This window comes from Colletotrichum phormii (assembly GCF_030913505.1).
Source record: "Colletotrichum phormii strain CBS 102054 chromosome Unknown BDP81scaffold_5, whole genome shotgun sequence".
In the NCBI taxonomy this organism is placed as follows: domain Eukaryota; kingdom Fungi; phylum Ascomycota; class Sordariomycetes; order Glomerellales; family Glomerellaceae; genus Colletotrichum; species Colletotrichum phormii.
This window is the reverse complement of record NW_026851447.1, coordinates 307494-319671: the sequence shown is the minus strand read 5'-3', so window position 1 is coordinate 319671 and position 12178 is coordinate 307494. Positions and strand designations below refer to the sequence as shown.

The window sequence follows — 12178 nt, the reverse complement described above, 5'->3', positions numbered from 1 at the left end:
CGAAATGCAGAAGCAAATAAAGTATAACCCCCCTTTCCTTTCCATATACAACGGTCAACGGATCCGAGAGGCCGCGGAGGAGGAAAACTTAATTGTCCTTGGCGGCCGGGAACGCGAAGCCGGGAGGGTACGCGGGCATGCCGTTGGGCAAGGTACTAATGCCGTAGGGAAACTGCTGCGGAAGCGGCTGAGAGTTGGCCGAAGAGAACTTCTTGTCGTCACGGCGGTTGTGGTCACGGTCGCGGCCACGGCGCCAGCGACCGAGGTCCTCGCGGCTTTCTTCGCGTCCGCCGCCACGAGTGGAACGAGGTCCGTGGTTGCCGCTCTTGTCGGTCTGCATGCGGCGACTAATGGCCTTGGAGGAAACGCCGTTGCCGATCTCGATATCGGGCTCCTCGACGACCATGCCCTCGTCAATGGGCTTACCGCCACTGCCACCATACTCGGCAGTCAACATCCACTTGCGATCTGCCTCGGTGAGCTTGCTGATGGGGATGATGCTAACACCCGTACGGTAGTCGCTGCAGTCACGCGGGCCAAAGCCGACACCCCAGCGGGTCTAGGTTGTGTTAGTCGAGAAGATTGGTAAACAGAGGTCATGAAGACTTACTCTCAGCTGCGACTCATCGTCATTCTGGGGCACGCTGCCATTGGCACGCATCTCCATACCATCCTTGGCACGAACGGCATCCTCACGGGAGACCATCTTGACGAAGGCGTGTCGCTTGTCCTTGTTAACGATGCAAGACTGAACCTGGCCAAATCGAGTAAAGATGGCACGAAGCTCGTGCTCAGACTGGCTGTAGAGGCTGTCAGTCAACGTTCCGGTGAGTGGAGATGCTTCCGGATATACTTACTTGACACCGCCGACGAACAGCGTGCGGCTCAGAACCTTGATGTGCCCAGGCTTCAGATTACGGTCATAATCAATCCACTTGGCATCCGAGCCACGGCGCGATTCAGCACGGCCACCGTGAGAAGCACTGTGGCTTCCATGAGGGCTACGCTGGCGGTATTCGCTGCCATAGCGACTGTCTCTACTATCACGACGGCCTCGGTCCGGGGAGCGATGTCCATGGTCATAGCCATTGTCACGGTCATGAGAAGAACCGCCAGAGTTCCAACGACGGCTAGGCGATCTGGACCGGGATGTACGTTGATATCTGCTCCCATCTCCACCAGTGTTGCGCTCGTAGCGAGACACCCCACTGGTGCCACTGGGCTGAACAGGACCGCCCCATCCCTGACCGCTGCCATAGTAGTTCTGAGCGGCGATGGGGACTGGAGTAGATGTGGTCGAGGGTGCGGGTCCCGTAGAAGCGGCGCCATTCTGGTTGCTCGCAGCTGCAAGCGCGGCAACAATTTGCTCCGCGGTGAATCCCGAATTGGCAAACATTTGCATGAGAGCCATCTGCTGACCGTTGACTCCCTGCGGAGGCTGAGGGCCAGCTCCTGGGAATGGCAGACCAACAGGAGGAGCCTGAGTCTGGCCTTGGGCATATGCGTACGGAGCCGCTGGGTTAGTGGGGCCACCGGGGAAGGGAGGCATGGAGTACGGAGCCTGCTGGAACTGGTTGACAGGAGGAGCAGGAGGCGGCGGCGGCTGCTGCTGCTGCTGCTGCTGCTGCTGCTGCTGCTGCTGTGGAGTAGAGCTCTGGAGTCTAGAGAGCAAGTCTTGCAAGTTCTGAGGTACTGCCGGGGTCTGAGTCTGAGCCGGGGCGGGGGGCTGGACGTTGCCTTGAGGCTGGCCGTAAGCAGCTCGAGTGTGGTCATTGCCATGGGTCTGGCCGTAATTGTGACCCTGGGCGAAGTTCTGGCCATGTCCGTTACTCTGACTCTGACTATTCAGCGGCTGGCCGTAGCCCTGTGTCTGAGGCTGGCTCTGGACGGACTGTGTAAGTTTGGCCAGATTGGCGATGATGCTATTGGCATCAGCAGGCCGGGGCTGAGCAGAGGGGGCAGCCGTCTGTTTGGATCTATAGCCCATGGCCTCGACCAAGCCTGGTGGGGGACTACCCTCAGGCGTGTAGGACTGAACTGAACGGGCAGAGGAGTCAGCAAAACTTGAATCTATACTTGCACAATGGGGACGATGAAGCCTGTTGATCGTCTGGTGGAATGGTGACATACTCGGGTCAGGCGAAGATTCAATCTTCCGCTGGAAATCATCGAGGACGTCAGGAGAGAAGGTGGCGACTCTACGCCATATCTCGAGCAGCTTAAGCAATTTCTCCTACATAAAGGGCAGCAGTGTAAGTAGATTGTTCATCAATATCAACAGTGAGCAAAGAACCCATAGACACCCATAAACGTATCTGAATGAGTCTCAAGCGTTCACCCTCACATTTCTCCAGTATGAGATAGCTGAAAGGATGAAGGGCGAAAGGTATCCCGGTCAACGTTGAAGCCGTTATGAGATGTGCAAATACAAAGGATTGTAGCGGAGGGTTGTTCAAAACTGCAACATTTGATGCGTACCTTTTGGCCTTCGAGGCGCAACTGCACCATGTCACTGATGAGGGTATGCATGAGACCGGTGATTCGGTGGCAACCAGCGCCAAAGGTTCCATCTCTCGCAGAACCATCAACAGGCTGGCCAGACACTCTGGCTTGGTCAAGCCACTTGCGCATCACAGAGTCTATCACGTAGAGGACTCCAAGCTTGTATGGAGCAGAAAACTTCTTGAACGTGGTATACAGCTTCTGGATGAGGACCGACTCATTCTACAGAGAAAGATTTAGAGGTTAGTGTAGATACTTGACTAGGCAAGCGAGATGCGACGCTGCGTTCGATATCGTATCGTACCTGAATGTTGTCGACACAGATGGTAGTGATATTAGCAATGCGGTTGGCGGTGACACCAGGAGCCTTGTAATTCTGCATGGGTTCGAGGGCGGCTTCTAGCTCCGCCACAGCAGCGGCAGCAGAAGTCGGAGCAGCCATCCTGCAGGGCGACTGGCAACTATGGTGATGGCGATATTGTTGTGTTTTCCTCAGGAGTTTGTCTGCGAGCGAAGTACGATTGGGAAGAAGGTAGGTAGTTTGGTTGTGGTGGGCAGGCGCTCGAGGCAAAACAGACGAAGTGCCAGTAGCTTCTTTTTTTCTCGATGCGGCCTGCAAGAAGGGTTGTTCAAGAAGAGGTTTACTGAGAGCGCGGGGAGGTACGCGACGTCCAAGTGGAAGTAGTCAAGAGAAAAAGGTGCAACGCTCTTTCCTAGATAAATCAGGCAGGTACGTCCCGGTCGCTCCTTCCCTCGATCAACAACTTTTTGTGTGTATTTTGTTTTACAAACCGCGCAGGCAGAAATAAGGTATCCCAAAATGTCGCGCGACGGCACTGTTTCCAGCACTCTTAAGGTACGAATGGATCGAGTTCCTGGATTGGATGACTCTCTACTTTGTACGAACAGAGCGTGCGACGCCTTTTTGACGAGTCGTCCAAGGAGGTCACAAGAGGAGATTTTCAAGTGGCAGGAGCCGTCGACGGTCTACTACTTGATTTGATTTCACCCACGGTCGGACTCTAGCGATCCTCGAAGGAGAAATACGATGTTCGTCAGTGTACGATGATAGTCTCGATGAATACAGTTATCTTAGGCCGCGGACGGGATGGGCGTGGTGCAGCGTCGCGCTGGAGGTTCGTCAGTTTTTCTTGGGGGAAGAAGGGGGGAGTCGTGGTTGGAAAAGAAGAGATTCAGAAGTGGGGATGCAATGGAAGCTGGGACACGTTTGGAGACGGCGCTGGAGGCTTGCCAGTTCTGAGTGAGGTGTTGCAGGCTTGCGAGGGCGGTGGCACATGGCAGGTGTGCCCGTGATTACGGCTTTATTCTTGGGGACCACAGCGCCAATCAAATCAATGACATCTTTGTCATCAAGTCATCAAGAGCAAGAGCTCACATCGTTTGCTGCGGTCGGGTGCGTGCTCCAATTCTTTCAGCCTAAGGCCAAAAAGAAAGTTGCTGAGGCATCAACCTTTTGCTGACTAGCCGATCCTGAAGCGAGATGATGGTTCCACCGCCGAGGTTCTACCGCAAAATGGGAGATCGATGATGGATCGCGACACGCTGGTGAGAGCTTTCATAATAAGTGAGAAAGGCCGATGCAGTACAAGCGTCTCAATTGTGCCAATATGGAAATAACAGGAGATGCTTTGGGGCTCGGCACTTGGATTGGCCTAGATTGGCCAGAACTCCCGTCCACATTGGCGTCGCCGGCCCGGACAACAACGGGGAGAGCAATTGTCTTTGTTGTCACGCTCACATTCACCCGCAATTATTTCTGCCAGTCTCCTTATTGTTCTCATCCACATCCGTATGCGGGCAATACCCACCTGCTAAATTATCTGGAGAAGGTGTGCTAGTTCCCCGGCAACACAACTCTTTCAGTCAGAGCTGAGCTCGTCGGCAGATGATTGTGAAAATACTCCTTATCAGCTGTATCTAAACCTGAAGCTTCACGGATTCCTGCGCAATCGCTACAACTTCTCACTACTACTACATACCTATCCGACTATATCAAGATTACGTGATAGCCGGGATGCATGGCCACACCATCTGCCTTTGCTGTGGACGAACGGAAGCCTCTTTTTATTCCATGTTGTACGGATATGTGACCGGTATGAGTTTCCTCGGATGAGGCGGTCGAGCTGTGCCGTGGTGGAAGTTCGCTCCCAGACAGGCAGGAGGGTCGAATACACAACTTTAATTGGTCGCATGCCACACCTGCGGCGGGTCACGGAGCCTCGGAGCTGACGGGAGATGCACGAGACAGGGCTCGGAGGAGAGCAACAACTTGCATCGACAAGTCCCCCATTGACGTTGGCTCCGGACGGATACTTGCCAATGACAACAGGACCGCAGGCGCTGAGTCCGGACATACTCTTTGACGAGGGTTAACACTGAGTAAGGTGAGGAAGCGCGGACTCGTTGGGGGCCGGGCCGCAGTCCCAAGTGCCCGGGTACTCAGTTCCTTTCAAAATTCAGCCGTCGTCTAGTCTCACCGTGAGGCGCATTGTCCTTGGCTAACGATCCGCTTCCTACAAAGTCAAGGCTGCGATGTTGTGTTGAACAGATACTTGGAGTTTGGCTTCTGACCTTCGGACGAAGAGCGGATACTCCGAGAAAAGCCGCCCAAATATCCACTTATCTCGGCTTTTTGCGCGCAAGAACGGGGCGTTGTGATACGGGAGTTAAAACTGGAGAATGGAGCAACGACAAACTGGAGTGCGCGATGCAGATTTTCCGGTGGGGCCGACGAGAGACGCTACGTAAAAAGACGGAGACAGGTTCAGAGAGATTGAGATCCCAAGATTGACAGGACAGATTGATTGGAGTCGCCGGTTGGGGGACACGGGGGACACGGGGGACACTGGACACTTTTACATTGCAGCCGGTAAGGTACGTATCCTTTCGCGTCTGCTCGCCTCGCCGGCGTTTGATTCTCCCTCGTTGCTTGAAGACCAGGAAAGAGAGTCTTTACCTCAGGTATCAACGGCGTAGAGGTCGTCCGCCACCGCAATTGAAACCTGCTCGAGTAAGGCACACCGTTGTCAAGAAGCAAGGTAAGTGACCTACCCACCTTAGGTACGGAGTAGGTAGTTGGTCTGAATGGAAGGGAGGTCAACGGAGTGCCGGACGGCGGCTGAGCCTCTCACTCAATTCCTGTACGCCATCGCAAATTGAGCGCTTTGGCGCGTTGAATACCTCGGAGGACGGTCTCGACCTGCATCTGGGGCCCTGGGCAGCTTGAGAGCTCAAGGAAAAATTCCATGGTTGGACCGACGTTGGGGGAGCACTGCAGGGCAACATGGAATCGGCCGGGTGTGTAAGATGGATGGCAGATGTACCTGCAGCGCCAAAACACCTAGCGTAAATACCTCACCCTGCCTAAGAGACAACCCGTATGCCCGCTGAGGTACATTGGTATTTCCGGCCACGCCTGTGACGTGACCCCCCGAGGGCGGCCCCCCGGTCCAAGCAGCGCCTTTGCTTCATATTTTTTTCTATCCCATTACCTGCGTCTTTTTTCTTTCCCTCCTTTCCGATCTTCATCCTCCACCAGTTCCCGAAGCCTCACGATACTCTCACAATGTCTGTAGCGCGTCTTTCCACCTCTGCTCTGAGGACTTCCCTCAGAGCCTCCCCTTTCAAGGTCTCGGCTTTCAACGCTGCTCGTTGCTACTCTTCCAAGAACCAGGTAAGCTGCTGCTGCTGTTGTTTTCCTCCGGCCGTCCGGGCCACCTACCTCGGGTATCGTGAAGCTGACACGTTCGCATCTAGACCTTGAAGGAGCGCTTCGCTGAGCTTCTCCCCGAGAAGATTGAGGAGGTCAAGGCTCTGAGAAAGTGAGTGCATGGCCATTGAGTCCCCTTATCGCAACGTTGACACCTGCTAACCTCGCCGTCGCAGAGAGCATGGCTCCAAGGTCATCGACAAGGTCACCCTTGACCAGGTCTACGGTGGTGCCCGTGGCATCAAGTGCCTTGTCTGGGAGGGTTCCGTCCTCGACGCCGAGGAGGGTATCCGTTTCCGCGGCAAGACCATTCCCGAGTGCCAGGAGCTCCTCCCCAAGGCTCCCGGTGGCAAGGAGCCCCTTCCTGAGGGTAAGTTTACGTGTCGCGACAATTCTCGCAATCAATCGCCTTGCTGACAGAATTTCAAAGGTCTCTTCTGGCTTCTCCTGACCGGCGAGGTCCCTACCGAGCAGCAGGTTCGCGACCTGTCCGCCGAGTGGGCCGCCCGCTCCGACATCCCCAAGTTCGTCGAGGAGCTGATCGACCACTGCCCTACCGACCTTCACCCCATGGCCCAGTTCTCCCTGGCCGTTACCGCCCTCGAGCACACCTCTTCGTTCGCCAAGGCCTACGCCAAGGGTGTCAACAAGAAGGACTACTGGGGATACACCTTTGAGGACTCCATGGACCTGATTGCCAAGCTGCCCACCATTGCCGCTCGCATCTACCAGAACGTCTTCAAGGGCGGCAAGGTCGCCGCTGTTGAGAAGGACAAAGATTACTCCTTCAACTTCGCCAACCAGCTCGGCTTCGGCAGCAACACCGACTTCGTCGAGCTGCTCCGTCTCTACCTCACCATCCACACTGACCACGAGGGTGGCAACGTCTCTGCCCACACCACCCACTTGGTCGGCAGTGCTCTGTCCTCCCCCTTCCTTTCCGTTGCTGCTGGTCTCAACGGTCTGGCCGGTCCTCTCCACGGTCTTGCCAACCAGGAGGTCCTTAACTGGCTCACTGAGATGAAGAAGGTTGTTGGTGACGACCTTAGCGACAAGGCCATCACCGACTACCTCTGGTCCACCCTGAACGCCGGCCGTGTCGTTCCCGGTTACGGCCACGCCGTTCTCCGCAAGACCGACCCCCGTTACTCTGCCCAGCGCAAGTTCGCCCAGGGTACGTATCCACCATGAATGACAATCCAGACTCGACAGAATGAAATACTGACAACCCTACAGAGAAGATGCCCGAGGACCCCATGTTCCAGCTCGTCTCCCAGGTCTACAAGATCGCCCCCGAGGTCCTCACCCAGCACGGCAAGACCAAGAACCCCTACCCCAACGTCGACGCCCACTCCGGTGTCCTCCTCCAGTACTACGGTCTCACCGAGGCCAACTACTACACCGTCCTCTTCGGTGTTTCCCGCGCCATCGGTGTCCTTCCCCAGCTCATCATCGACCGCGCCCTCGGTGCCCCCATCGAGCGCCCCAAGTCCTTCTCCACTGCCAAGTGGGCCGAGCTTGTCAAGAAGGTCTAAACGTACGTGTACGCTTAGCAGAAGAAGGTGATGACGGGAAAGAGAAAACAGGAGACGCGGCTGCGGACGCAAGTAATTTTGCGTGCGTGGAAAAGGCATCAGGGTCGCATGAGCGATCAACAATAGACATGAAAGGCAGCGTGTTGTTTCAGTCAGGGTGGATAGAAAAGCTTTGGGCGATATCATCCACTGCGCTTGTACAATACCGAGAAGGGCTGCTTTTTTACCGGGAATTACTGGGTTGTTTTAGTTACCTTGGGGCCGAGGCTGGCTTGCGTCCGAATACACATTTACGAATTTGAAGTTAACAAGACGTTCTTTCTCTTGGTCCTTGCTTTACTATCTACTTGTGACACTGACCATGGTCCATTTTTGGAAGCTTGGGACGCATGATGATGCGACGATGTTGAGACGGAGTGGGAAAAGGGGATGAATTTGCCGATGTGCGCGCGCGCCTCTGGACGTGACAGGTACACGGGTAAAGAGCCATGCGCGATGGCTTGGACACGCGGCCGGACTTGAGCTATGCAAGCCAAGCTTGGAGTCGAGCTTCTGCAGGCACGCGCGCACACCAGGAGTTCGTGTCACTTTCAATATTGTGATGTCTTACATAATCTCGAACTACCACCTTGTACTACATAATATGTAGTCTTACTGTACGAAGTAGTAATCGGAACCCACACCTCGGGTTGGTTATACCCCAATCGATGTCCGGCGTGGAAAGAAAAGCTCTTGAGGAACAAGAGGAACCTGGTGCAGCGAGGTGATCCACCGTCCGGCTCTGGGATGTAGTTCCGGGATTGTGCAATGTGATGGAGACGGTGGCTTTAATTGGATGAGTGTGAACCTTCCACCGTGAGGCTGACGCGGTAACACTGATGGACATTGGTGGCTGTGGATGCCAAACGGATTGTCAATTGTATGGCCGATGAGCGAGAAATTGGATGCTAGCAGCCAGAGGGAGGCTGCGAGGTACGGAGTCTGGGACGGGGCGGTTGAGGCTTTCGCAGTCGGAAGATCCCCACGGAATTTTGCGTTGAGCTCTCCAGATGGGGACAAGGCTGGAAGCTGTTGGGGAGGTTGAGAGCTCCAAAAAGAACCGGCGGGGCTTGCCTTTTCTTAGTGCCTTTAGTGCTTTAGTGCCCGTTTTGGTGTAGTCGGCGGAGAACCCACGGGCCAGTCCGTGGCACGGCGGACTGTTGATGCGCGGCCTACGGACCCTGTTTTTCTTCTCTCCTGCTTGAGCTTCCACAGGTTCCAGTTTTGGGAGCTTTCTTTTTCTGGTTGATATCCAATGTTGCAGGCTGCACAGCTCCCTTTCCAAGCTGTGGCTGTAATTGATGTGTACTTTATCATCTGAGATGAGGTGAGGTGAGGTAAGCCGCCGAGGGAATAATGGCTTGCTGCAGTCCATCCTCGTAAAAGTACCCGATGGATAGCTGACATTGGATGCGATTGCTTGTAGTGGATGTGTACATGCCAACAGCTTCTACCTACTTCCAGAGCTACCTACCTTCCTACCAATAGCTAGATTTACTTGGTAGTCAACCAACGTAAGGTAGGCGCGCATATACATGAGGTCTTTTAGCAGTACAATGCACAGGGAGAGAGGGATGGAAAAAAGGGAGTCAAGTCTACTAACAATGCTTGGACAGCCGGCATCGTCTCAAGTTCTGGGCGTACACGTCTCACTTTTATCGCATTCCCATCTCCGTGTCACACACTCTCCGAGCGGCCTAGAAAGCTGTGCTATATTTCGCTTGCCAGTAGGGATACAGAGTACTTACAGCTCTAAAGTACCGGCGGGAGACATGATGTGCCCAGTCAAGCTTACATACGCTGCTACAACCATTGGGGGAGCCTGCAGACAAGGGGCTCTCGGCCGCCCGTTATGCTTCAAGGGTTGGTTACTTTGAAGCGTCCAACTCTGTCTGTAGACTGGCGAATGTATCGCATGTGCTCGTCCAGGAACCATCTAATAGGTCGTCCGAGGTGCTACTCGGGCTATCAGATCGGTCTTCCGATCAAGTCCAAGGCTAAAAGTCCAATGGAGTCAAAAGTTGGCCCGGTTCCAAGCTCAGCAAAGAGACTGGAGTGACTGAGGTGGGCTGGGACCAAAAAAATTGAGGAGCTTCCAGCATTCAGGTAGCACACCCCTGCCTTGCCTTGCTCACTGTTCCCTTCCCAATCCACTCCAATTCCCACGTGCAAAAAGGCGCCTGCTTCCCACGTCCGCTCAGTTACGGAGAGCTCCTGCTTCTGTTTCTTCTGTTTCTTGTCACTGAACGGCTTCCCCCCCGAACTAAAACCAAAACCAGTCCAGTCCCCCGGGCGCCTATTTCTCGAACGAACACATCTCTCCAAAAGCACCTGGCACCTCGGCCTTCTTCCGAGAAACACCAACCAGCACAGCTCGAATATCCGAGGTCATTCCCAGCCCTTTTTTTATCCCGCAACCTGCCGCATTTTCCCCATTCCTCGCTTGGCTCCATTCCCAAGCATCTACCCCGTACCATCCATTAAACCTCCCACCGCACCTCGCATCCCCCGCGAAGAAGCACCCTCCTCCCTTGGTCAGGGCCCCTTTCTGTCATCACAAGTAGCAGAGCCATGGTTGCCGTCGCCACTATGCCCGCCCCCATCGGGGAGCCCCAGAGGCTGGAGAAGAAGCCCGTCAAGTTCTCCAACTTGCTGTTGGGCGCCGGTCTGAACATGTTCGAGGTCACCACTCTTGGCCAGCCGCTCGAGGTCGTCAAGACCACCATGGCTGCCAACCGTGGCGACGGCTTTGGCACCGCCCTGGGCCGCATCTGGGGTCGTGGAGGTGTCTTTGGTTGTAAGTAAACCTCCCTTCCTCGATTATGATGATTCTCGAATCCCGAATATCACGACTGGAAATCAATCCGTCAATCGAGCTGCTTATCGCCGCCCGTTTGGTGGTCATCGATTGCTTGATGATGGAGCTCTGGAGACAAATCACCTCACAAGCAAGCATCGCTGACATTTCTCCTCCCTCACAGTCTACCAGGGTCTCATTCCCTGGGCCTGGATTGAAGCCTCCACCAAGGGCGCTGTCCTGCTCTTCGTCGCCTCCGAAGCCGAGTACTACGCACGCAACGCTGGCGCCTCCGAGTTTGGTGGTGGCATCATCGGTGGTATTACCGGTGGTGTTGCTCAGGCCTATGCTACCATGGGTTTCTGCACTTGCATGAAGACGGTCGAGATCACCAAGCACAAGGTTGCCTCCACTGGCGTCCCGCCTCCCAGCACCTTCCAGACCTTCATGGGTATCTACCGCAAGGAGGGTATCAAGGGCATCAACAAGGGTGTCAACGCCGTCGCCATTCGCCAGATGACCAACTGGGGTTCCCGTTTCGGTCTCTCTCGTCTGGCCGAGCAGGGTATCCGCGACTTTAGAGGCAAGAAGGAGGGCGAGAAGCTCCTCGCCTGGGAGAAGATTCTTGCTTCCGGTATCGGTGGTGGTCTGTCCGCCTGGAACCAGCCCATCGAGGTCATTCGCGTCGAGATGCAGAGCAAGAAGGAAGACCCCAACCGACCCAAGAAGATGACGGTCGGAAACACTTTCCGTTACATTTACTCCACCAACGGTGTCTCTGGTCTCTACCGTGGTGTTGCTCCTCGTATTGGTCTCGGCGTTTGGCAGACGATTTGCATGGTTGCTTTGGGTGATATGTGAGTTACCCCCACCTCTTTCACTACACAACACGGGCAGAACTAATCATTCGGAACTACAGGGCCAAGACTTACGTCGAGAAGCTCACCGGCGACAAGGTCACGGCTAAGCATTAAGATGGCGTTACATGGGGGAAACTATACCAATACCTGGAAAGGTCGTTGGACTGAGGATGGGGCTGGCTGGCTAACCTGGTCAAAGGCGGACTCCGTGTGGGGGAGCTGCTGTAGCATACCTTACCGTACCGATATCACGGATGAACCCCGCCGTGGCCCCGTGCGAGTGACATCCCCGGGGCTCAGCGTCTGTATCTGTTCTTCATCTGGCTTTATGCTTATCTTAGAGATTACTCGTTATGGGCTGCGCTTCGCGCCCTTGGAACTATATACAAAAGATTCGTGGACCCTCTTTTGTCTTAGTCATTCGTGATGATTTGTTGCAAGTGGATCAGGAGTAAAGACAGATACATCACCATCCACAGTACGGAATAAAGTCCGCTCGAAGTCCGGGATGAGGTTGACTAAGGTGGCTCCCGGACCGGCCGAGCGCAAGGGAGTTCGGATGTGGCCCGGGGGAGGGGACATTAAATCAAGCTTGTTCGATAGCCGCGCGGGCTGCGGTTCGATGGGAATCCACATCCGCTGAAACGCATCGTCGACGCTGGTAATGTGGTTCTTCCCTTCCCACTGGGGATCTGACGGCGCTTGTGTGGTATTT

The 12178-nt window shown here is 54.9% G+C and overlaps 3 protein-coding genes across 3 annotated transcripts; 2 read left to right on the top strand and 1 right to left on the bottom strand.

Moving 5' to 3' along the window:
* Positions 1–88: 88 nt before the first annotated feature.
* Positions 89–2944, bottom strand: BDP81DRAFT_447086 (uncharacterized protein; the record flags this gene model as incomplete). The annotated part of the gene is made up of 6 exons (XM_060592141.1): positions 89–559; positions 611–800; positions 858–2037; positions 2131–2233; positions 2479–2724; positions 2807–2944. 6 exons carry the CDS (start codon positions 2942–2944, stop codon positions 89–91), a joined length of 2328 nt encoding a protein of 775 aa, XP_060447991.1.
* A 3065-nt stretch (positions 2945–6009) lies between these two features.
* Positions 6010–8207, top strand: BDP81DRAFT_176418 (citrate synthase). Its single transcript, XM_060582217.1, has 5 exons — positions 6010–6196; positions 6280–6344; positions 6409–6602; positions 6663–7406; positions 7469–8207. Exons 1-5 carry the CDS (start codon positions 6089–6091, stop codon positions 7765–7767), a joined length of 1410 nt encoding a protein of 469 aa, XP_060447990.1. The 5' UTR covers positions 6010–6088; the 3' UTR covers positions 7768–8207.
* Positions 8208–9996: 1789 nt separating this feature from the next.
* On the top strand, positions 9997–11864 carry BDP81DRAFT_368977 (mitochondrial DNA replication protein YHM2). Its single transcript, XM_060586578.1, has 3 exons — positions 9997–10603; positions 10788–11460; positions 11523–11864. Exons 1-3 carry the CDS (start codon positions 10378–10380, stop codon positions 11575–11577), a joined length of 954 nt encoding a protein of 317 aa, XP_060447989.1. The 5' UTR covers positions 9997–10377; the 3' UTR covers positions 11578–11864.
* The last annotated feature ends 314 nt before the right edge of the window (positions 11865–12178 follow it).

Excerpts from the sequence above, each read along its gene's own strand:
- BDP81DRAFT_176418 (XM_060582217.1), top strand. The coding sequence starts at position 6,089 with ATGTCTGTAGCGCGTCTTTCCACCTCTGCTCTGAGGACTTCCCTCAGA. Across the intron at positions 6,345-6,408 it reads GAGGTCAAGGCTCTGAGAAA|AGAGCATGGCTCCAAGGTCA; the intron begins GTGAGTGCATGG and ends TCGCCGTCGCAG. Across the intron at positions 6,603-6,662 it reads CAAGGAGCCCCTTCCTGAGG|GTCTCTTCTGGCTTCTCCTG; the intron begins GTAAGTTTACGT and ends AGAATTTCAAAG.
- BDP81DRAFT_368977 (XM_060586578.1), top strand. The coding sequence starts at position 10,378 with ATGGTTGCCGTCGCCACTATGCCCGCCCCCATCGGGGAGCCCCAGAGG. Across the intron at positions 10,604-10,787 it reads TCGTGGAGGTGTCTTTGGTT|TCTACCAGGGTCTCATTCCC; the intron begins GTAAGTAAACCT and ends CCTCCCTCACAG. Across the intron at positions 11,461-11,522 it reads ATGGTTGCTTTGGGTGATAT|GGCCAAGACTTACGTCGAGA; the intron begins GTGAGTTACCCC and ends TCGGAACTACAG.